This window comes from Gigantopelta aegis, chromosome 10 (assembly GCF_016097555.1).
Source record: "Gigantopelta aegis isolate Gae_Host chromosome 10, Gae_host_genome, whole genome shotgun sequence".
Classification (NCBI taxonomy): Eukaryota; Metazoa; Mollusca; class Gastropoda; order Neomphalida; family Peltospiridae; genus Gigantopelta; species Gigantopelta aegis.
In genome coordinates this window covers 75,919,211-75,945,946 of record NC_054708.1, presented here as the reverse complement: position 1 = coordinate 75,945,946, position 26,736 = coordinate 75,919,211, and the positions used below count along the sequence as shown (strand labels likewise).

At 33.6% G+C, this 26,736-nt stretch overlaps 1 protein-coding gene across 2 annotated transcripts in view; it reads left to right on the top strand.

The window, feature by feature from the left end:
- Window positions 1–25,380, top strand: part of LOC121383209 (serine/threonine kinase-like domain-containing protein STKLD1) — a 43,883-nt gene extending 18,503 nt beyond the window's left edge. The window contains exons 11-19 of one of the 2 annotated variants that reach the window (XM_041513089.1): window positions 1,255–1,494; window positions 4,964–5,025; window positions 6,717–6,783; window positions 8,938–9,066; window positions 10,049–10,177; window positions 11,032–11,163; window positions 12,541–12,693; window positions 18,414–18,496; window positions 21,389–25,380. In XM_041513089.1, coding sequence (XP_041369023.1) covers window positions 1,255–1,494; window positions 4,964–5,025; window positions 6,717–6,783; window positions 8,938–9,066; window positions 10,049–10,177; window positions 11,032–11,163; window positions 12,541–12,693; window positions 18,414–18,496; window positions 21,389–21,487 — 1,094 coding nt within the window. In that variant the 3' untranslated portion in view covers window positions 21,488–25,380. Of the gene's footprint in view, window positions 1–1,254; window positions 1,495–4,963; window positions 5,026–6,716; window positions 6,784–8,937; window positions 9,067–10,048; window positions 10,178–11,031; window positions 11,164–12,540; window positions 12,694–14,568; window positions 14,649–18,413; window positions 18,497–21,388 lie in introns of both variants that reach the window. The other variant, XM_041513090.1, reaches the window with a different exon arrangement.
- Window positions 25,381–26,736: the final 1,356 nt, after the last annotated feature.

The window sequence follows — 26,736 nt, the reverse complement described above, 5'->3', positions numbered from 1 at the left end:
GAAGGAAATAAAGGGAAAAACAGAAATCAATTGCTTCTTTTTCTTTATGCATAAATGTTTGTGGTGTATCAGGCTAAAAGGAAAATGTATGATTGTGAGTGTTTGTGTTAGGGCGTTTATGCATGTATGGGTCTATGAGGTGTGTGTGGGTGTGATTATGTGGGCATGTGGGTATGGGTGGGAATCTGTTTGTGTGTAAATCGTTGAGCAATGTGTGTTGAGCAGTAATTAAGTATATGGAATACCAGTCGTTATGTATGTAACAGTATGGGTTTTTAGAGTTGAAAGAAACGTAAAAGCTGCTCAGGGTTCAAAACTCATATTTATTCCAGGTTTGGGTCGTGTCCGAAATAATGATTAAAGCCCCTGATATAATTAAAATAAAATACATAAACATATATCCGACCAACACGACATATTACACATATACATACATATTGTTCATGGCCATTACGTCGTATATAACATCATCCATATTATTAATATCATATCATCAATTATGACAATGTATCATAATGTACACTTACACATGTCGCAATATCTTAACTGCACATAGCATACACAATAAATACAACTCATGTGAATACTTTAAACACACTCCAGCACTCAATTACATATAATAGTTTTACCTAAGTGATTGTTATATCTAACATTTACATTTAGTATTGTCTAAGTGTAATGAAATTAATATATATTAACTGCAAATAATGCACCAAATATATGGGATCTGGGTCCAACATTAACCAGATAAAAACTCAGGTTTCAATGTCTTCAGAACAAAATAAAGTTAAAAGCTAAAACACAACCAGCACATCTGAAGTCAACAAGTCAACTGAATATAGCAACTGACTTGAGGCAGAAAAGAAACGGAAAAGCTCATGCTCAGACAATAGAAAGAGTTCATGTGCTAGTGAACTTTGTTCATGCACAGTCTGTGCTTTATTTAAGTTAGACTTGCCTAAAATCAATTTCAATAAATACATTAAAACCTAGACTTTATCAAACTATATTAAATTAACTATATTAAAACCTAAACCTGCCATAACCTCAATATGCAACAAATACAAACCTGCCACATGTACACAATTTGACACTTAACTAGTGTCACTTTCTAAAGTTAATTTACTAGGTCGCATTTAAAAAAAAAACTCATTCTTTATTGTTAGTTCCTTTCTCAATGCAATAATATTATGATGCATTATTTTCCAGAAGCCTTATTAATGATTTACAGTATCTGTATTGTTGTACTCACAGAGCCGTTACCGGACACCTTGACTCCGGAGTCGGTGCTGGAACACATGGCGGGCACGATAGACTTCGAGGAGTGTGTGAAGGAGTGCCTGAGCCGGCTCCTCGAGCTGTTCAAGGAGCAGGAGACGATCCTGATGAACGACAACAGCAAGCGCCTCATCGCCCTCGCCATGTCAAACAACATGGCCGACCCATCCATCCAGACCGTCGGCTGTGATGTCCTTGGCAGTCTCGCACTGTCCGGTACGTTAAAGTAACACAACATACACACGCACACACAAACTGTCTGCTGAAAACAAAACTAATATGATATTTGTTTTATCAAATACGTCTCATCAGATGACAGTTTTGATATATAATATTTCTCATTAAGTCTAATTAGTTTATTTAAAAGTCGGTCAGTCCAGTTTTGTGACATATATGATTAATGCTGGATATTTGATTTCTTTTCAACTTCACTTGTCATAAAAACAAATGCATATTGCCCTAAAGATAGTAGTCTAATCCTAACATTCCAACAACCAATGGGATGGCCTAAAATTCTTCCAATGTGTCCTCTTTCCTGTTCCAGTTATATGACTAAAGCTTCCTTCTTTCTCCTTCCTTGATTTGGTTCATCCTCAAGTTTTCTCCAGTTTTGTTTAACAACACCACTAGAGCATGTTTGATTTATTAATCATTGGCTGTTGGATCTAAAAAAATGTGTAATTTTGACGTATAGTCTTAGAGAGAAAACCCAGTACATTTTTCCATTAGTAGCAAGGAGTTTTTTTATATGAACCATCCCACAGACATACCACAGCCTTTGATTTATAAGTTCTGGTGTACTGGTTGCAGGGGACAATATTTCGAAATCTGAGGTAACCGGAAGTCGGTTCACGTGGTTTTTACCTAGGTAACCGATTATTCGGTTATGTGAATTATATTTCCGTAACCTGTGGATTACCTGATCGGTTACCTCAAAGTTACGTTGAAATTATATTTTAAATACATAATTTTTAGCTCAAACAAAGTTAAAACAAAGTACAAAAGAAAACGTTTTATAAAACAGTTTCTTTAATGATTGCAAATCAAAAGAAGTGACTTGTAGACGTTTCTTTTGTTTTCGTACGATCATAGCGTTGTAGATTTATTATTATTATTATTATTATTATTATTATTATTTATTATTATTCAGCACTTGCCATCGGGATCGCAAAAAGTAATTTTTAGTTGCCCGAATCTAAAAACCACTGTCCTCTGGCATCGGGCCACCGTATTCTAAAACCCCTGTGCAGCTTGCGGAAGTTAACACTATTATAAAAGGACTAAATATCAGCCCAGTACTGAAACAAAATAGATACATTTGGAGGAAAAATGCCCATATGCATGATTAGACTAATAATTTTCTTTTATAAATAACAAATAAAGGCTACCATTTGTCACTGATATGTAAAATTTAGTATACAGCAGATTAAAAACCCACCACCAAAAACTCAAACAACAAATGTCCAGTTCCTCTGAACTATAAAACAGGCTACTCATTGGTGCATGATTAGATTAGTAAAAATAAATCTTATAATAACATAAAAAGAAGGACCACAATTTGACACTGATATTTTGCAGTGGCGATGCAACTTTCACTTTATCGATGGTACTTCTATACTACAGTGACGTTCCAAATGTTTGTTATTTAAAGCTCATTATTCGATGTTAGTATTTTTCAGCTTTTGTGACATTTTTGCATTTTTGTTTACGTTAAAACCATTTTCAACCTTTGTAGAATTATAGGTATGTCTACATATATTCCTTTAGTACGGAAGCGTATTAGTGCCACCAAACGCAATAGAATAGCTCCAGATAATTTAGGCGCCTTAGCGGTCCGTGCACATTTCTTTAAAACTTTTGGCTCGACTCTATACTGAGCCTTTGGTCGCAAGTCACAACCCTTGCAATGTACCGTTGTCTACTGGTTTGCCGCGCATCAAGTATCTAAAAATCAGTCTAAAACATTTGTCAGAATAATAGTAGTATGTCTGCATGAATACACGTCTTGTAATCGTGAAGTTTGCAAGTTTTAATTTCTGAACGTCTAAAGATCACGACGTAACCGATTTGCGGTTCGCGTAAATTTAATTTTGCGTAACCGACACGCGAACAGAACGACGGTTCGCGTGAAATATTGTGCCCTGTGGTTGGAACGAGAAATAGTCAAATGGGCCCACCGACAGGGATCTATCCGAAACAACCGGCGAGTGCTTTATCACTGGGCTACGTCCCACCCCTGTCCTGTACATTGTTTCGGGATTTCAATTTTCCACAGCTTTGTAGATTTCCTCTTCTCTTATTTTCATCATTTAAAGTTTGTAATCATTGGGAGTCTTTAAATTTGGGTTCATGACACTGTTTCACAGAATGTTTCCATTGTGCACACACTTCCATGATATCCTGCATGCTACGAACTACAAGTTTTACAAGATTGGCTCTTATGGCTTTTTCTTCCCGGAGGGCTCAACTTCAGAATTTAAAATTTTTATGAGTATATCGTTGAATAACATGTTTTTTCCTTTCTTTCTAAACTGAGTAAAACCCCCACTTCATTCTAATGACTACTGAAAGTGGATTATAGATTGATGAAATGAAATTTGATTTTGATCAGTATATTTTAAAACTGCTTTGTAATTTTATTATAATTATTAGTCGAAGAAAAGTTTTAATTGTTACTTGAACCAACAATGCAGAAGAATCTACATATTTGATGCAATCAAAAGTACACACGTGCTTACAATCGGTTTACCCCTGCTCACTAAACAAAAAATACATACATTTAACTCTATTGAGTCATGTTATTTACTATTTTCAAGTATAGAAGCGAAAAACGTCCTAAGAACAAAGTATATAGCTGCAATTTGCTTGGTTGAATTTATGTCTTGAAGAAATCGATAAAAAAAGGAACTGTTTTTATGAAAATATTTATTGATTTAGTAGTCAGCAGGTTACTGCATGGTGTTTAAAATATCGCTTGCAAGATAAGGTGGGACAAACCTCGTTTTTGTTTTTTCAATAGCTTTGGTTATTTCTAATTGTATTTTTTATCTAAATATTTGTTTAATATTTATTCAAATATAATACTCACTATACATATTGTAGTAATAGCCATATTTTTAATGCAAAACTGTATTAATCTACATCTTAGTTTATGTTTTCAAATTGTAGTGCCCTTATTTGCTTGCATGGAAAAACAATTGACGTGTGACCTCACATTTTTACTGACGTAACTCACTAATACGTAAAAATAAACATGCACATGCAGACGATACTTCGATATATATTTTGGCATGATCGTCATAAATTACGAAAACTACAAATGTTTTAATTGGCATATGGGTCATGTGATTTTGACCTATTTTGGTTCATGTATACAAAAAATAATGTTTTGAGTTAAACTGTAGCAAATAATTGGATGTACTTAAAATTCCTTAGCTATTTGACTGTCTACACATCTTACTGTGAGACTTGGAATGTAAACAAACAGTAAGTGGTGTATTACTTTAAAAAGGGGGTAAACTCCCAAATAGCACGACTTAATAGAGACAATGACTCAACAGGAAGGAAGTAACAGACAGTGCACCTGAGTAACAGAATACAAGCAGTGTTCTAGTCAACCCATTTGGTTTGATTGTTATACATGCCTCTTAAAAAAAATCTTCTTTTTTTTTCTTTTCTTTCGCAGCAAAGGCAGGCGATCTCTTGTTTACTCCTGAAATCATCACTGTGATACCGAAGGCTATGCAGGTTTAATTATCTTATATTATATTCAGTTTTTAAACTATATAAATTTAAATCGAGTAACTTCTTTTGTTATTTGTATGTGGATATAACTATTAGCAACATTATCATAACGTGATTATAAATGAATAATGAATTTGTATTTTGACATTTTGGTTTGTATTTAAACTATGCCTTCACATTAGAATGTGTGATGTAAATAGTCAACTGGAAACAACATATTAAATAGTTTGTTAATATTCAGTTCAATTTATTGCCCCCAAAAGCTACCAGTTAGATTAGTTTATATTCTGTATGAAATGTTCATGCAGGTCATTTTTAATTGATGTACAGTGAAACCTGTCTTAAACCGGCCAAGGTTCATAGTCTGAATTTTTATAAACTAAAATTTTACCCTGTAACCACCAGGACCCATATTCGATTTAATGCTCTCACTGGAGAAATTTAAAAAAACAACATTAGAAACGAGGGCTACTGGTAAATAACAAATGTGCAAAACGCAATTTCGTTTGGTGTCTGCTAACAATAACGGCGAACCATGGCATTTTGGTATTGATGAGGATCCACGTTTTGGTAGTACGAATTTGAGGAGTTTTCTTAAAAAGTAAAAGATAACTCAGGAAAAATTGGCTGAGTCGAAAACATCCGTTCGATTATCAACAAAAATATGTTAAATCCGTGGACGTTCGCCATCGCAAACTGCTTCAATTATTGGAAATGCTGCCAGTTTTCGTAAATAATAGTAAATAATGGTGATCGTGCTTGATTTATTATATGTACACACTTATGTGCAGCGTTAGTTGTAACCGGAGGCACTCTTATATTTATGTCCAACTTTACACATAACTTACGTTTTCGTTGTTTCGTGAATAGCTCTTCAGTCGTAGATTTACATTTATGTGTAAAACTAGGCTTACAATGTTTTGTGAATATGGGTCCTGATCCTGTCTATATGGGATAAATATTAGGTTCCCAGTGTGATCCCGTTTAGACAAGTTTCACTGTTATTTCTTTTATAGACCACGTACATACTAATAGTGTGCAGTTCAGTGTAGTAATAGTATAGTATATAGAGAATAACTAGATAATGACGTAGGGTGTTGGCTTTATCTTGTGATAGTAAGAATGGGAAATTCTGTGAGCATTGTCGAGCAGAATTTTTCATTTGGCCTGAACAGGATAAACCCGATATCTTATGTCATTAACTAGTTATTATCTTTATCCTGGAGACCATAAAAAGAAAGGGGAAAAGCAATTATTTCTGTTATTTCAGCTACATTGTATGATGACCTACATTTACATATACATTGTAGAGGTCAAATGATCAATTTTGTAATGTAGATATGCATGTGACTTCACATGAGTGATGTCAAAAGTCATAATCTGCTAGTATACGTTTATGACTTTGCTTTAATCGGTCATAATCGGCCGATAGAAACGGTGGTTGCCGGATAAAGTGCAGTAATAGCATTGTACAGTACAATAATAGTAAAATAATAGCATTAATACAGCGGCAGATATTTATAATAATCCAAGTACTGTAGTAATGTTGTAATTGATTATGACAAAACTTGTATTAATGTCAGTAATGCACCATGGCTTTTTGGACAGTTTTGCTAAGTATTTCTGTCTGATTTGTGCTGTGTATTAATTACTGGTTATCAATGCTCTAGATGTGCTATCATTTGCTGTTGCAGGCTCATCCGGACAACTTGGAATTACAGCTGGCATGTGTCACATTGCTGATGGCTTTGTCAGATGCAAGTAAGAATACAAAATTAATTATGCTGTTACACTTAGTGTTGGAGCTGGGCGGTATTGAAATTGCAGGTTCGGGATCAGTATTGATATTTTGGGGGTGATTTACCTTGGTATCGGTATAGTATTTTCGGTATATTCAGCTTTAAATCCATGCTTGAGTTAGTCTCACCTGCTAATTTCATCTAAATAAAATTAAACTCATACACAAGGCCCTCATCTCTCTCTTCTTTTCAGCTATTTTGCGTTTGTCAGATATATTATTTGTGCCTTACTAAATGGCGAATAACATTTTAGTTTTTCTGTATTTTGAAATTTGCTCGGTACGGTAAATCAGTATTGATATGATACTTATACTTATTTATAGTATATTAAACAAGTTACCATTTCATATCAAGTTTATGTTTTGAGTGCAATAATTTTCAGTTGTTTTAGTGAGTGAAAATGAAAATTATTTCACGAGGGACAAAAACAATAAACAAAATGATAGCGAGTTTAATATCCTACTTTATACCCATAATCGATTTTAATTTATATCACTGGTCTTGTTTGGTTGATGTTCTGGTACGGTTGTAGTGTGCCAATCGATGCATGATGTCATCATATGACGTTCTAATGGGACGTAACACTTCGATATGCACCAAGTTATTTTAATCATACAATAATCATGTAATAATAATATATTATTTTCTTACACACAGTTTGGAGAGAACACTGTGTGCGATTCGAGGTATCACACACAGGGCTTTAGATGGCACCAAAGTCGAGGTGATAAACTTTGTGCCCAAAATACGAGTGACCAAAATAATCACGTCCAAATTAAGTACAAACATGCTGACGTCAAAATATTTCACTTCAAAACCATTGACATATTTTTGTTTAATTAAATTAAAATAACTTGAAATGCATTTCTGAATATTGACAACTCTACAGCAGCTGTTAATGACGGTACTGAAGTAAAACAATCTTCCTACACTGAGAAAAGACAAAAGTCCCCATTGTGCACAAATAAGTGAGATCTAAAGCCCTGCAGACGGCGACATAAATCATATGTTGGTGATTGATTTAAAAGCATCTGATTTTATGTTCCATAGTGATAACCTAGATGCTAAAGCCAAACGATCCAGTGAAATGAACACACCTGTAACCAGTATTTGTGTATGAGGTATACATTAATGGAAAGTACTAGAAATAAGTTCTGGTTGGAAAAGTTGCTTAAAGTTTATTTTGTTTTAACCTGGTTTTTGAAGATATATAATAAGAAACAGCAACACTGTTAATATTTAGAAACATGTTGGTCTCATAAAATGTGTATTATGTTCTTGCTCATAATTTTGTTATTGATTAAATTATTTAGATGACACCCCCCCCCCCCACCCCACCCCCCAAAAAAAACCCAAAACCCCACCAAAAAACCCTCTGTAAAATAATATAATAATTTGTTATTGTAGGTCTATTTTTGAAAGATAAATACAGTATGGTAGGCCATAGTCATGAAAAACTGGATAGACATTTTGTGGATGCTTGATATTTATCTGTTCAAAACAAAAATACTGAAGCATTGAATTTTAAATACCTTTTTGAATGTTAATATAATGTAAAAATAAAGAAAATATTATTTTTAAAAATGCCTTACATCATCAATTTTAAATATGTTTTTACTGGTTTTCCTCCTAAGGGTTTGAGAGAAAAAGACATTTTATATTTGTTTGGGGATGGATTGGGAATCCTTTGGTTTTCAGCTTATTTAATGCCTCTATCCACCTCAAACAATATCAAATACATGTAGTCTTATATTCTTATGTTTAAAGCTGTATCCTAACCGAATGCGAGTGATTATTTTAGAATTCATTGAGTTCAATTGCCGCATCCTAACTGCACGCCTGCGATGTGACACATTTATCTGTCGCACCGTATATGTGCAGTTAGGATACGGCAATTGAAATCAACAATTTCTAAAATAATGGTTCGCGTCTGGTTAGGATACAGCTTTACTTATATGCAGTTAGAGGCCTTGATATATAGGATTTTGACTATTAACCAATCCCATTAGGTCACCACATATTTGACGGTGAATAAATATTGTTTAAAACAATTGTTTTACCAGCCATATTCCAGTACCTGTTTAGTATAGTATGAAATTGTTTTGTGTTATTTTAGAAAGAGCGAGTGTGATCATCGGAGAGTTGGGTGGAATCAAGCTGATCGTGAATGCCATGAGGAACCACTCTGACAGTGCCCAACTGGTGGGGGCATGCTGTCATGCTCTGTGGAGTCTTACTGTCAATGGTGTGTCTACATAATATTTAAAATGATTAGTCCCTTATCGGTCCAACCTGAAGGGACTGTATGTTTTGTCTGTCCATCCGTCTGTTTGTCCCACATAGTTTTTCAGATTTTTTTTTCTCTCAAAATTTAAAGTTTAAAATTATTAATCCCCTACCAGTCCAACTGGAGGGGACTATAGGCTTTGTTTGTCTGTCTATCACACATATAGTTTTGCAGACTGTTTTTTCTCAGTGTCCCACAAATCAAGTTTGAGATTCATTGGGATTTAACCATTTTTGACAGTTGTGGCCAGGTCAATATTGACGTTCATGGGAATTTATTTAAGGGCCATAACACTGTCGAAATTGGTACATATCCAATTTTATTTTTACAGTTATGGCTCTTGAACTTGTAATGTATGTATTGCGTTAGCAGTATTGTCAGAATGTTTGTTTAGTGTGTCACATACAATGTACTGACATTGTCACCAGTGAAGGAAGGAAGGAAATGTTTTATTTGACGCACCCAACACATTTTATTTACAGTTATATGGTTAAGGACCACACAGATGTTGAGAGGAAACCTGCTGTTGCTATTTCGTGGGCTACTCTTTTTAGATTAGCAGCAAGGGATCTTTTATATGCACCATCCCACAGACAGGATAGTACATACACAGCCTTTGTTACACCACTGGCTAGAACGAGAAATAGCCCAATGGGTCCACAAATGGGGATCGATCCTAGACTGACCATGCATCAAGCGAACGTTTTATCACTTGGCTTCGTCCTGCCCCTTTGTCACCAGTGTGTCTAGTATACTCACATTGTTACCAGTGGTCTTAAGAGTCTCGTATACCAGTAATTCCACTGTCACCACTGTTAAATGTTCCATAATTACTTCCATTATCACTGCATTATTTAATGTTTCATATACCTTATTCTCACCATTGACACACAATGTGTAAAAATCTGTGATTTTGTACTAGATTTGTTTTCTGTTGCAGAGGACAACATGTTTGTGGCATCCGAAGAGAAGGCAGTTGTGGAGATAACCACAGCACTGAAACTTCATCAGTTAAATGCTGACGTCGTAGAAGCGGCTTGCGCAGCCATTGTACCCCTTTGCCTTGATGGTAGACTATTAGCTTTTAGTCTGTGCCAGTTCATTATGTACCCATTCACTTGTTCACCAGTTCACTCGTTGTGTTCATTATGTACCCATTCACTTGTTCACCAGTTCACTCTTTATGTCTTCATTATGTAGGCTACCCATTCACTTGTTCACCAGTTCACTCGTTGTGTTCATTATGTACCCATTCACTTGTTCACCAGTTCACTCTTTATGTCTTCATTATGTAGGCTACCCATTCACTGTTCACCTGTTCACTCGTTGTGTTCATTATGTACCCATTCACTGTTCACTTGTTATGTGTTCATTATGTACCCATTCACTGTTCACTTGTTATGTGTTCATTATGTACCCATTCACTTGTTCACCAGTTCACTCTTTATGTTCATTATTTATCCATTCAGTGTTTGCCTGTTCACTCTTTATTTGCTAATATGTTTTTACACACACACACACACTGTCTGTCTCTCTCTCTTTCTCTTTCTCTCTCTCTCTCTCTCTCTCTCTCTCTCTCTCTCTCTCTCTCTCTCTCTCTCTCTCTCTCTCTCTCTCTCTCTCTCTCTCTCTCTCTCTCTCTCTCTCTCTCTCTCTCTCTCTCTCTCTCTCTCTCTCTCTCTGTCTCTCTCTGTCTGTCTGTCTGATATTGACCATTTCATTTGACCAGCATCAATGTCATAAAGGTTGATCCTCAAGGATACAGTGTCACATTCCCCATCTTTACATTTCTGATAAATAACTAAAAATTAATTGATCCCACACGTTTCTAGGGCACCCCTCCCAAACTGTTCCAAATAACTTCACAAAGTGTTGTACACATAGCAGTCTTAGTGGTCTAGTAGAGCCTGTTTCTATTTTCAGATTCCATTTTCAAGTATGCCAATGACCTAGACTTGGTTGGGACCATAATAAGTGCCTTAAGTCACCACACCAAAGTGCCAAAGGTTATCAGGAATGGAAGTATGGCATTGGCAAGTCTAAGTGAACCCAATGGTAAGAGTGACTTGTATTTTATATAACATTTTTTCTTTATTTTACAGGGATTTATCCAGGTGTTCAGTGGGTCCGAACATAGGCCTCTTCCCAAATGAAAGTGGTACTGAAAATTCCCAATTTTTGTACTAAAAATCCCCCCTACCCCGTATATATATATTTAATTATGTCTATTATAATAAATTAATTTAACAGTGGTGTATTGCATCATTCAGTGGCCTGAAAGCATATCTCAAATATTATTTTCTTGCATTAATTTTCCCTGTTGAAATATTCTGGATAAATCCCAGTTTTAGCCCAACGAGCAATGGAGTGAATAACTTTATTAACTGTTGGTTATGGTATTAATAATCTGTTTGGTATGTTGTTTTTTTTACTAATTTTTGCTCAGCACTAGCAAAATGTTTAATTTGCTTTCAAAAAGGAACCAAATGGTAAAAGTCTTAGTAAGTTAACTGTAATTTGTTTTGCATATCTTTGTGCAAGTTTAGTTCAAGAACTAAGAGTGTGTACATACAATGTAATTGTTTTATTAAGTGAAACAAATAGTAATGTCTTTACTGTATTATCATTCAGCTGAGCAGCTAACCTGTGTATTATTTTATCAAGACTTTGTGAACCAAATGGTAATATCCATGTAACTAGTATTATATCAGTATATCTGTAAGTACATGTACTTAACAGTGTGTATTATTTATGAGATCTTTGTGAACAAAATGGTATTATAACAGGTTTTCTTTATACTCTATCCTGACCTCTGACCGTGGCATTTCCCCCCTTTCGATCTTACGGTCCGAACATTCAAACGCCGAATGGCTACGAAATCTTCCATTGTACACCTTCGGCTGTTGAATGTTCGGACCGAAAGGTGAAAAAGGGGGGAAATGCCAAGGTCAGGATAAGTATTAATAAAAGAAAAAACCCTTAAAGTTTTCTTCAATTTTCTATAATCTGGTTGTATAACTATGAATAGTTTTAGCTTCCCGGCTGACAGTAAACATAAAGTCCTTTGCAGAATTAAATTGTTTAAGAGAGAACGAGTATTGAACTGTGTTTAAAAAAAGAACAAAAGAAAAGAGATATGATCAGTGGGTTGTAAATTTGGTTTGTTAACATAAGGTGAAATATTTACATACACGTGCTGCATTTTAAGTTGAATGTGGTTGAAATATTATGCTGTGATTTACAGCCTTAAAACTGTTCTAACGTACATATATGTCTACACATTTTCCACTAGATTCTCAACCAGATAATTTATTATTTAAATAGGTAAGAAAACTATTGTAGAGTGAATGTAAGCAAGAACAAAAAGGTAATTAAAATGTAAACATAGTTATTGACAGTAAATATTTTAAAGTTTTCTTTTTTCTTTTGCAGAGGAATGTGCTTTTCGCATGTTAGCTGGTGAAGAATCCAAAACTGAAACTCCATCTGGCATTCCTGTTATAATGAAGGCGTACGAACTTCACAAAGATAATGCAGAGGTGGTGGAGGCTATTGTTGGACTTTTCGCGGAACTTGCAGAGTATGGTAGGTGTATTAACAAAACAGTTTTATATTACAAGTTTCATGGTCTCTCGAAATCAACTGGATGTCAGCTTTTAAAGCTACATTTATATTGGATCTGTTGTATGTATAATACTGTTCATTCAGTGCAGATATACAAGAGATGTTTTTTCCATTCCAACCAGTGCTTCATGATTGGTATGTCAAAGGCTGTGATGTGTACTGTTTCTTTCATCACAGTAACTGTAACCTGACCTCTGAAACATAGTGCATTTCTGATTCTAGTCCGTGATTGGGTGATAGATATTCAGACTGGTCGGTCCATTTTAAAAAGGGTGTGGGGATGCAATAAGATGTAGAGATCAGGTTACGTATTTATGAAAAGAGAAAAGTTTTCAATTTGCTCAGTTGGTTAGTATAGTGTACCAGTCATGAAATATTGGCTGGAACAGAACACATCACAAATGGGTTCAGAATTACCCAATGTTTGACATCCACTAACCTATGATTAATTAATCAATGTGCTCTAGTTGTGTCTTCAAACAAAACAAACTTTAATAAAGTGCCAGCGATCTGTTAGCGTGGGGTTCAATCTTAAGGTCTTTTGCACACTTGGCGTTCTTTCTAGCTCTTATCAGGAATCACACATCCCAATTGGAGAAATGATTAGGAAATGTTTTTCTGAGCGGTAGTTCAGAACTCGTGAGCGAGTATTCCGTTTTAATGTGGGTGCACATCCAAGAATTATTTGAATGGGAATAAGATTGTTTGAATATGACACTGAATTCATTGCCTAAAAGAGGACCTAGGCAGAGCATCACAGTGATACTGTGTACCAGTATACTGTGTAGCTTATGTAACAAGGTTGAGAAATGTTTTGATTTTTTGATAACAATCTAATTAAAATTAGCTCCACTATTACATGTGGATCTAACAGCAGCCAGTTGGAGCTCATGTCCACCAATCAAAACCTTACTTGCAGAATCATGCCAGTGATTTAAAAATAATTTGAAAACATTCCGATATGTTTCGTGTGAATTACGAATACCTTATTTAGACCAGTAGATTGCTAAAAACACTGCGTAGTCTCCAATGTCCAGGTAACATTTCGTCTGTAAGTAATAATTTAAATATTGACCAATCACACTTCGCCTTTTATAGCGTTATTCGGGAGCATACAAATGCTAAAAATATCGGGTGAGTCTATTTTAGTGGCCGCAGTACAGCGAACCATACCAATACATACGGGATGGGTTATCAGTCTTCAATTTTACATTAAAAATTATTTATTTATTTATATAAAAAAGAAACTAAATCAGTCTTCAGTTTTACATTACAAATTATTTATTTTATAAAATAAAACATGTTTTACGGCATTCGTAATTCACATGAAACATGTTGTATACCCTTAGGATAATTCGGAATGTTTTCAGATTATTTTTAAATCACTGGCATGATTCTGCAAGTAAGGTTTTGATTGGTGGATATGAACTCCAACTGGCTGCTGTTAGATCCACATGTAATAGTGGAGCTAATTTTAATTAGATTGTTTTGATAATTTCCAGGAAGAACTTAATGAAATGTTTAGTTTGGACTGTGATTTTTCTTCTTTTTTTTTGCTTAAAAATAATTTTCACAAAGGGTATAGATTTGATTTGATCTCGAATGCTGAAAAATTACCTTTTTAAAGATCATTTGAACTTTTATTTCTAAATAGGTATCACACCCCAGTGTGATGTTTTAAGAGTGGACAGGTTTTCCTGACCCCACCTCAATCCACTCCAAGTAAATTGATTAATCAATATACCCAGATGACGTTTAGATTCAAGTTGGCTATCAGGGCATTGATTTTGATGTATAGCAACTTCTATGACCCTGCCACATAACATTCCATTCTAGATGGTATATGCAAAGACTTGATCAGCTACAAAACTTCTGATAAGTTGAATGACATAAGAAAACAGTATTCTAAGAACAAGGTGAGAGGGCGGTGTAGTAGCTGGCTTAACAGATGGGTGATGTCCCATCATCGGCTTTAGCTGTCGGCTTCTGTCAGTGGATGTCATGCTGATCTTCATAACATAGTCTGCTTAGAACTAAACCTGGCTTAGTGTGTTTATTTCATAGTCTAGTAGTCCCGCTTTTCATGGCTATAGTAACTTATAATTTAGCTTTGTTGTTGTTTAAGTAAACTTACTTTTTACATATATGTAGATTGAATGTGTCTTTGTTTCTTTTTCCTTTTTTAAGTCAATGTTTAGTAGCAAACATCAGAATGGCCAGATTTCGAAATATGATGCAGCGAAACTGAAGCAATAAATATTGAAATACAGTGATTCAACAGGGCTTCTAGATTATGGTAGCCCCACTCCCATGGCTAATGAATTTCAATGTTGGGCTAGTAAATAACTATTATTGCCATGCCCAACGGTTAGTGAAAAGCAATTTGTCAAATGCTGCAGTTAAGTCTGTTTTGTAAATATGAATATCCTGCCCCACCAACACCACCCACTGTTAGTGTTTTTAAATTCTATCTCCCTCTTTAGGTGACATATCTGATTATTAATATTAATTAGTAAAATTGTTTTAACTTAAAGTACAGTAGGGCTAGTGAATTTTTAATCGTGGCTAGTAAATTTTTAAAATCACTGATCCCATGGCTAGTGGATTTTATAAAAATTCTAGAAGCCCTGTTCAAAAATGCTAAATTATTAGGGCCAAATTTACGAAGCCCATGTTTATTGTTTTAAATGCAGGTGTTTAAGAATTGTAAATACATATAGTTACACACACATAAGACCAGACCTGTCAACCCTCCCGGATTCCGCGGGAGTCTCCCGGTATTTGATCAAATCTCCTTTTCTCTGTGCAGGAGACAGTTTCTCCTGTTAAATGACATTTTTGTAAGCATAAAAAAAAATCAATCCTCTTTCGTCAAAATAACAGAAGGGAAGTAACTCTGCCTTTTTTTTCTCATTCGAAAAATGTCGACTACTTTCGGTTTCCGAGAATGTAACAGGCCGAATTGTCCCGACTGTTTAACCTTTGCCGAAGTGAGAATTGTGGGATAGCCTATTTATATTGTTAAAAAAGCACATGGAGTTTATAAAATGACGTGTTATTATAATGTCTGTTGTCATCGTAATGGCTACGAAGCGTGTTGCCGCTAATTCAACAGGCTGTGTATTGACATTCAGTGTTGCCATATAAAAAAAAAAAACTATCCAATTTAGTTCTAATAACACCTCTGAATTGTAAAATGTCTTCCCACTGGATTACATAATGCAACTATGACGAATCTGAACTGCCAGACTCACGAGTTGACAGCGATACACACGATGCATGTTAAAATCACATGTCACAGCAAGACAACGAAAAGACCAATTAGCTGTATAAACATACTTGTGTCAGTTAATTTTGTATGTTTGTGCGGTAAAATGTTGGTTATAAGGGTACACTTCAAGAAATTATTTTTGTACAATTAAAAAATGTTGTGTTTGACATTGACATAAAGTTACTCACGGAAATGGGTATAATTCCGGTATATTTCACACGATGTCCGTAATGAGGTTTTACTTATGATTAATGAAAATACAATGTTTATTGCATCATTATAATGATTTTAAATAAGTACCACGCCACCGTTCCTCATTATAGTAAAAACTGAATATTAATTTATAAGATTTATATAAATTTGTTTTTGGTACTTAGGTACACTAACCACAAATGATAATGTAACGCAACCTGTAAGGCTAAGTGTAATACCGTAAATGTACTAATTAATTATTATTTTTCTTGTTCATGTTCTTAACATTTTTGGATAAAATATTTTTTTTTTTTTAAATATGTTTTAAATTATAATATTTAAACTTAAAAAAAACAAAAACAAAAAAAAACAATTTAATATATATATATATATATATATATTTTTTTTAATGCCAAGATCTAAGGTTAAGAAGTATATATGACATTATAAAGTATTCATATAACTTATTGTAATAATGTTTTTTTTAAATCTTGCGATTTTGGGTTAAATTGTGTGAATTTAAAAAATCTCCTGTTTTTTGACAAAATCTCCTGCTTTTTCAACACACACCTCCTGCTTTCTCTTGACTAAAGGTTGACAGGTCTGATAAGACCCAAACAGGCTTTGTAAATGCAGCCCATACTGTCTGGTATGAAATCTTTTCAGGACAAGCTGTTACATTCTTTTTTTTAACGCCTTGTTTGTTTAAAACTAGTATGTTCTAATTACATACACATACATGTAGATGCTAAAAAATACAAGCAGTTTGGAAAATGTATAGTCATTTTGACTGGGTTTTTTTTTTTTCATATGAAAAAGGTACATTAAAGAAGTTAAGTTTAACTGAGTTTTTTGACAAATATTTTATAAAACACATTGTTATTAGTTTCAACTACAGTTTGCATTTCACGAATGACAACTTGATTTATTGTAAAGTATGGAGTAGAGATGCGCCGTATAATCGATATACCAGTATACCAAAATATAAATCATGAACAATATGTATAGCAGTATTTTTCTATCGTACTGGTACATTGCGCTTGTACATGTATACACATATTTTGTATGTGTGTAAAAAAGTACGACATATATTTTCAAACAAAAACTACTGATTTAAGAAAAGAAACTATCTTTACTTGTTTGGAACGAATGTTGATTGACTGGTGTATCATTTTATTAACATATATACAAAATGTACATGGAATTAGAGAACTTTATAAATAATTTAGAATTGGTCTTTGCAATATTTCATGGTACGTATCACAACTCTGGTTCCTGTATTGCAATATGAAATGTATGGCAATACCAATCCCTAGTTAGTACAAACAAAGGATTGTATTTCATGTTTAATTTAGTTTTGTACTTGTATCCAATTACGGTTAATGCACATTGTCCCTGTAAGCACACCAAGCTATCTGTCTAGGACAGTGTTTAGGAAATCACATTACAGTAACACAGCATGTGAATCATCTTGTATTCAGCTGTCCTGTCTAGGAAATGATCAAATAATAGTGTCATGTACTTAAATGTATGTAGTGTTTGCTTTTGTGACATAGTGCTGCTGATTATGATGCAAGCTATTTATATATTAACTGAAATGTGTTGTATAAGCAGAGATGCTGCCTTTTCAGAAATCAGTTTTTGCATTCCATTGAATTATGTCAATTTAGATACTTTAAGATTCCACACTACTCTGCAATCCTGCTTATCATATCCAATCCTCCACACACACCCACACACCCATTGACATTATTATCTTTTTATGGACCAATTATATGTTGAGAAATAGTAGCTTAGTGTTATATCGAATTCAACAAATTTCACTGTAGTACTCAGTGGTAATAGGACAAGTTTAGTTAAGGTATGTAACAACTTGATTACTCAAAACGATTGTCAATTTTACAATTTGCTCTATTGTCATTGATAAAATCGTATTGAATGACTTTTTTTTTATTGAAACTGAAATCTTTTTTTTTCAATTTCAAGTTGAAGCATTTAGTCCAATAATACTCTGCCAATTAACTGTATTATTATACTTAACAGAGATATGTTTTGTTGTTTGGGTTTTTATATTATTATTTTTTTTTTTTAATTTAACAATAAAACACTAATAATACTCTGTAGAATAGTTCTTTCACTGTGCATGGATTTCATCTTGTTCTTGCTTCCTTGTATCACTTGAGTGTGTTCAGTGTTCTCTTTAATTTGGTGCTGCTAGATGAGATTAAAGCTGAGATGATTTGCCTGCATGCAGATACTAAACTGCTTTTGGAAATCTGTAAACGCTTCAAGCACTGTAAGGTAAGACACTTAATTCTAACAAATCTTAGACTGTGTACATGTGTGTGTGTGTGTAGTGTCTGTGTGTGTGTGTAGTGTATGTGTATGTGTGTGTGTAGTGTCTGCAGGTGTCTGTGTGTTTGACATTTGTGGTGTGGGGGTGGGGGGTCTGTCCAACATTCACATTGATAAACAATTTGTGGCATCATACCTGCTTCCTACTAGAATGTAATGTGAGGGTACTTACTAAATAAAAAACAGATCGTAAGTGCCTCTACTCAGTGGCTAATGGTTTGAAACAGTTTGAACATGGACACTGCATTTCATGTACTTTGACAAATTTTAAATACCACTTCTCTTACTATCAATGTATCGATAAATTTCCCAGATTTTAGGGTACATAATTTTACCCTGGCAGAAACCTTGTCATATATTTGGAACAGCACACAGCTATTTGATGCTGTTATTTATTTAGTTGACATCTTCAGTGATTTAATATTGCTATATACTTACCTTTTCTGACACCCTATAGCTGATGTGTATTTTTGTGCTGGGGTGTTGTTAAATATCCATTCATTCATTCATTCTTGAGTGATTTTTTTTACAGAAGTTACATAGAGGATAATAAACGAATTACCATGTATATAGAAACAACGTAAACTACTTTACTGTTCTGGGTATTGCTTTAATTTTGTATTTTATTCATGGTTCACGGATAATATTCAAAACCCAAAGTTCTATATATTCTGTAAAAAAAATCTATAATGAATTGCATTAAACTACCATTTTATTACAAGTTTAACACTGAAATCAAAAAGATGTAAACACAAACACTTTAAACTACATGACATCATTGTTTGTGCTTTGCAAAATCATGATAATGTCATATTTAGTACCGACAAGGGAGTGTGAGCGATTACTAGCCTTTCTTGGTATAGACTGGCATTTTGTATGAATGATACATGATTAATTATGCATATCAGTTGCAGGGATTTACTATGTCAAAGATTTCTGCAGAATGCATTTTTAATGAATTAGCTTATCTGAAGATTGCTACAGCTTATATATGTATATACATATCTATATTATTATTTTAGAACAATAATGCTTAATGCTTAGAATTGCTTAAATAACAAACAGATGAGTCTTTTATAGAAGGAACATTATATAACAATTGCCTGCTTATAAAGAGCTCTTCAGATAAAGTGTCTAGTGTTTAAAAAAAAGACAACAAAATAAAAATTTAATTAACATTCTACATTTGTATTTCTTGAATCAATTATTTTCATGAATTTATTATGAAATATATTTTCCAAATTCAAGTTTAATTTGCTTTTGATGATTTTATAAGTTACATACATACATACATACATACATACATACATACATACATACCGGGTACATCCCTTCTGCATACAACTACATGTACTTAAGTGTCTGCACTAACTTCCAAAATGGGCAGGACGTGCATGTAGCTAGTGGCAAAGTGGTCACTTGATGCACAGTCGGTCTGGGATCTGTTGTTGATTTCGGGGGTTGTGCAGGCATATGCATGTACACATGACTTGTAACTGGTGGGTGCATAATGGACAAACTGTGGACCTTCAGTGGCAATAATACATAAATTTGTTGCTAATTTTTCCACGGGAATGTGGATTAAATGGTTGTCTTGTTTTTTTGTCTTGTTCAATATCCTCAAACGATGATAATTGTCAATGTAGAATTACATTATGTATTAGAAAAACATTATTGTGACAAATAATGGAAATGTTATATTATATACATGTATACCAGTATTATTAATTAAATTGTTTATTTTTCAATTTGATTTCGATTTGAAATTTTATATATATTTCAGATAACTGTTGTGTTTGTTGTAAATAATGTAGAAAGATAAACTTGAATAGATATAACTGTTTCAGTTTTATTAATAATGAATTGAATTCGTATTTGCAGGATTTCAAAATTTTATGTCTCATATACATGTACATGTACATGTTTATAATTAAGGATTCATCACAAGGATTTTTATATGCCTGACTTTTATGGATCGTAATATGATATGTCCATCCATCTGTAAACATTTCATTTCCAGAGCATATCTTCATCATCAGTTCTTATAGGATCATCAAACCTTGCAAGCAAGTACAGCTTGGAAATTGTAGGGTGTCACATACCATAACTAGGTCACTGCGACCTACTTTTGAGAGGTGTATCATGTACATGTACCTCACCGGTACTCCTGTTTAATAACAGAAATATCAACCATGGCTTTGTTAATCTGTTTGCCAAGTCTACAGTGTATATGTTCAGTTTGTAAATAAAACAGCAAAACTCACCTCTAGAGAAGATGGAGTTTAAAATTATATTTGATTAATTAGTTTATCCTACTAAACTCTATATTTGCATAGTCTTTCATTAATCTGTCTCTACTAGTTGGAGAAACATTTTGTATGTATATGAAGGATTTTTTTTAAATTAAAAAATAATTGTTTAAACATAGCAGATGACCTTCTTCACTATGGTATGGTATAGTATAGGGATTAACGTGCACATTCAGAGAAAGCTGGTTTAGTGCACACCTGTCATGGGCATAGGTGCCAGCCATGACCGGCTCCTCCGTCCAGGACAGGAAAGGTTGGAGTGGGTGGAGAAGGGACCGACTGCATTGGCAGGTGCAAAAGAGCATTAGCAGTCCGACCAGGTTCGGTAGCAGGCGGATGAGTAGTGCTGTTTTATATATACTATTATCTTTACCAATGTGTTTACAATTTTAACATCAAAATTAAACATTATTATTATTATTATTTACAAAATATTTTCCTTTTCTTTTTATATCAAGCCAGTAACAGAGTTATAATATGTTCATTTTTTATGATGTAGACATTTAAGCAAACTAAGTTTTCATTTCAGAGTATTGTGGATCCTTGTGAAGAAACTCTGAAGAAACTTGATGGAGGAAATGTCACACAGAAGGCAGGAGAAAGTTTCTTCAAGCAAAGTACAAAGTGACTGCCATCTTGTCACCCCATTCACATATCATGCTGATATCCTCAAAGTATTTGAACATTGCAGCATTTTAGTGTATTGCCAGTTTCACCCAAAATAATTTACTGGGTAGAATTTACGAAGCTTGTTTTTTTTAAAACACTGGTCTTTAAGCACTCTAAATATATGTAGTTACACAAGTGTAAGATGAAAATAAACTTTGTAAATTCAGCCCACTGATTTTTAATCCTACTCGAAGTTCAAAGTATATTAATTTCAAAAATACATATTAACTTAGTAGAAAAAAAACGACCAAATATGTAAAAAGATTTACAACTATTTTTGTGTATTGATACATAAATATGCATTTTAAGATGTGAGAGCTTTTAAACTGGACTGAATTTATCCAGTATTATCCATATACCATTTATATCAAATGGTTTACAACAATTATTGTGAATTTGCTAATTAATATTAAACGATTTACATTTTAACTTCTATATAAAACATGATGCTGTTACACCTGTAACAATGGTGCACACCATATGATGATTAGGTGTGTGTGTGTGTGTGTATAGGTGTCTCTGTAACTTCTACAAGTGTACATGTTGAGTGGTGTGGTGTTAAGTAATTCATACATTTCCTTTATTTAACATTATATCCTATTCCTACATGTAATTCTGGACTGGATATACATACATGTACATTTATCATGCAACCAGGCTTCCTGTTGACCTGATAAGACCTACCTGATAATTCAAAGTGTTATCATGTCAGGAAATGAGTTGTGAGCATGACGAATGTTTGCTCAATATTCAGATAGGTCGTTTTCTCATTTTTCAAACATCCATTTACAGCAGTAATTGTTGGACTACATAAATAAATATAACATTTACACTTCGTGTAACATCAAATTACCTCTTATTTTTCAATTCGCTATTATTCGCTCCAATTCAGAACTAGCCAGCATTTTGAATTAAATATTTTGAAACAAAAAAAGAAAGTGGCTTCCTGCAAAGAATGTTTACTTCGGAACAGTATCTGACGTCACAGTCAATAGCAGCCAGTGATGTAGATCTTCTTCAGGTCACACATAAACTTGAGTTTATTTTCACAAAAAAAGGTACAAAAATTGTAATGTGACACAACAGACTTTGAAATATAATCAAAGTATTTTATTTAAAATTTGGAAACGTGGTTATTTGGATCGGTTTGATAACAGTATAACAGGCTCGCTGAAGCTCACTGTTACACCGTTATCTAAATTTGGCCAAATAACCACGATGTCAAAACATTGTAACCTGATATTCTATATGTATCATATTCCTAATTATGGGCTAGATATATCATATTCCTAATTCTGGACTAGATATATCGTATTCCTAATTCTGGACTAGATATATCATATTCCTAATTCTGAACCACATTTATGGGCCACCATTCTGCAACTGTGAAATAACTTTTTTTCATGGTGGTCTTAACATTTGTGTAATTCATGGATAAGTATAGTCAATGTATTTACGAACACAACGAAAACATAAAAAACAAATATATATATATATATATATATTGGCCAAAAGATGTACCATGCTAGTAATGATGGCTATTAATTCAGGATAGTCCCTTTAATTATAATTTTTGATATCATTATATTTGGGAGTCAATATTTTCATTTCAAAAGTGGAATGTGCCATATATAGCTTGGTTTATCAAACGATTATGGTTAATATCCCCACACCCTCATCCCTATGTACAGTAACTTACTAACTATATTTTCATTTTCTAAATTACGATCAGAATTAGGAGTATACATGTATACATGTAAGCCTGTTAAAAAAGTCTACCAACAAAAGACCAAACTGAATAGATATATATATTGTTATCAAAGGTGTACTGCTGCTGTACCTGATTTCAGTTGCACCATTATGTAAAATCAGGCATCTGAGAATTAAAAATGTGCGTAACCCATATACGATTGTGACAAACAAAAATTCTGGTAATCCATTTAATTTGTTTGTAATCTATTGCAACCATGTAAATCATGTCCTAAATTTATCTCTGATACATTTATACTGTGTGTCATGAAAAATAGGTTACTGTATACTTCTAGACTTGTGTGGGGTTTGTGTGAGTTAAACAGTTGTTAAAATAATTTTCAGTCCTGAAAATTTGTAAATGGTATTCATGTGGGTTAAATATTTATTATCAAAAGTATTCACTGAAGTAGATTCAGACAGTGCAGTTCCGTTGATGCATATGACACGCATTGTTACATGGTACAGTTGTACTACTACATGACACAAAAAAACACTGTTTGAAATCACATCGCAGACGCGGTAAATTGCACATATTATGACATTATTCAAGGAAGTTAATTCATTGTAATTTTACCTTTTAGGCAAAAAGCTATTTTAATGCAGGATTTTCAATAATCTTTATGAGATTGAAATTGTCTTTATTGGAATTGAAAAAAAATCTGTAATGTCAAGTGTGATATTTAACAAAAAACTTGGCAAAAAAAAATTTGGTCTGGTTTTAACTTAACTTTACCATAAAGTTAACATTTAAGAAACCCTTAAAACAATGTCTTTAATGTCCAAGAAGAAACCAGCGCCATTATTATTAATAATAAGCATGGACTCTTTCTCTCAGGTTGAATCTCTGTGTTGTTATTGTGTTGAATGTGTGTTGTTATTTTTATTAATTCAATCATTGTCTGTGATCAAATATTCTGTGATATTCCTGTTTGTGTGTATCTAAAATATAATCAGTTCATCATACCCTTAATTACGAAGTCATTAAAATCATTTGTCCTTCTTAAAGTAAAGCCTGCTAGACTCTGGAGCTGTACACATTATATATGAAGAGTTTCATAGCAAAACACGATAAACACCACTATACACGCCCAATCCTAAAAACAGTTTAGTCCAAATCACCATAAACGTCACTCCAGTTTCTCTGCAATCTGCGATTTTTGCAGTGGATTTCTTGGTGGTCCTTATTTTATATTATTTAAGAAACATTCTGTTGAAAAGAAGTGACGTGGTAGATTAATTTGTTTTAGTTGGTTGGTTTGAAACCTGTTACGGTTCAAGGACGTCTTGGGCGGTACACCTACATTATCCGGACCATATATTTTGGACGTGGATTAACGGCCAGTGAGAGAGAACACAAAAGTAGTGGCTTGACCCCTCCCCATTGAAGTTTAAAACTTTGGGTTGAGTTGATACTAAGATATGAGTTCATCAACTACCAGTCTTAGACCAGTGGCATTGCCAATGCAGTTAAATTACCGTAACATTTTTAAGCTTGGCCTTTTTTTCCAATTCAATTTCAAAACTCAAAAACTGTTCTGTTTCATCAGTGTTATTAGTTAGTCAATTATTATAGATCCAGTATTCTCACTTAACAAACTTTTGTATTCACTGTTCATGCATCACATAATATGCATTCAGACTGCATGCATTTTGTTTGACATTAGTTTAAATTACAGCCTGGGTTATAAAATTGTTTTATTTACTGAGCAGGTTATGAAGTCATAAACATTTTGTAACAAAATACATTTTGTAAAATCATCTGCCTTTTACCAGAGTGCCATGTTGTTAAATACTTTAATCATAGTTTTTGTTTGGTGAAGTGAGAATGTTTACTCCTATATCCACGAAGTCATAATACTGATATAATGTAATAACAGCTAACGTATGCATTACTTGTTATATTAGAAAGACTGGTGTCTGTGATATTTTGAATTTGTGATGTTATTACCTCTGAAAGTATTTTGTCTTCACCTGACTTGTCTAAAAACCTAATATATATATTTTTTTTTTCTTATATGTATACTTGTTCTACTGGTTTTATATTTTGCATTTGGCACTTTCTTTTAAAAAAAACTCCAAATAAATACATTTAATAAAGAACACTGGATTTGTTTTGCAATATATAGAGGATGGATTTTCAGTATTCGTTTGGGTGTTAAAGGAAAGGAAAGGAAATGGTTTATATAACGACGCACTCAACACATTTTATTTACGGTTATATGGCGTCGGACAATCTAATTAAAATTAGCTCCACTATTACATGTGGATCTAACAGCAGCCCATTGGAACTCATGTCCAGTTGACCTTCCATTCGACCAATCAAAACCTTACTTGCAAAATCATGCCAATTTGAATTTGAAAACATTCGGGATGATGCCGAGGGTATACGAAATGATTCGGGTGAATTACGAAGTATGCCGGAAACTAATTGCAATATAAAATTTTATATAAAATTCGTTTCAAGACGAAAAAAAAAATCGTGATGGTATAGCCATAAAATCTGTTTATACTAGTATACAATCCAAAGTTTATTACTGCACTTTTCCCCTGTTTTTTCAATGTTGAAATAGACCAAGTTCGCCTATTGCATAAATAGTCTCACCCGATATTTTTAGAATTTGTATGCTCCCGAATAACGCTATTAAAGGCGAAATGTAATTGGTCGATATTTAAATTGTTATTTATAGATGAAATGTCACCTGGACATGGCAGTCCACGCAATGCTGTTAGATCTACTGGCTAGACCCAGTAGAGCTCATTTTACTCAGATTGGGCGTCGGATATATGGTTAAGGACCACACAGATATTGAGAGATGAAACCTGCTGTCGCCACTTCATGGGCTACTCTTTTCGATTAGAAGCAAGGGATCTTTTATATGCACCATCACATAGACAGGATAGCACATACCACGGCCTTTGATGTACCAGTCGTTGTGCACTGGCTGGAGCCAGAAGGGTTTTAAAGGCGCAGACCCGTTTCAACCCGTGAAAATGGACAAACATGCAACACATCTGAATAAGGTTATAAGAAAAAAACTAAAGTCTGTGATGTTTAAACGGGGAAATACCGTCAAAAATAACTAGAGCTCGTCTCGATGTTTACTTCTCAGACGAACGTGCGTTTTTAGAATATTAAAAAATGCATATTGGGGTATTACAAAAGCCTGGATGACCAGAACCACTTCAGATGTACAAAAATGAATATTAAAATAATAAAATGTAAGTACTTCTAATTTAAATTATCAAACACGGATTTAATAGTGGAACATATGTTGTGCTTAAAACCAAAGGTCTGTCTGTAATTATTTTCAATTTTAATGTATTACGTTTTCATGGATTACACGTTATTTATTGGAGACTAGTTTCAAACGGACTTTCTCATAATGAATAAATTCAACATAGAAATAAAGATGTCGAAATGATATAATAATAACGGGTTAATACACATGTATATCT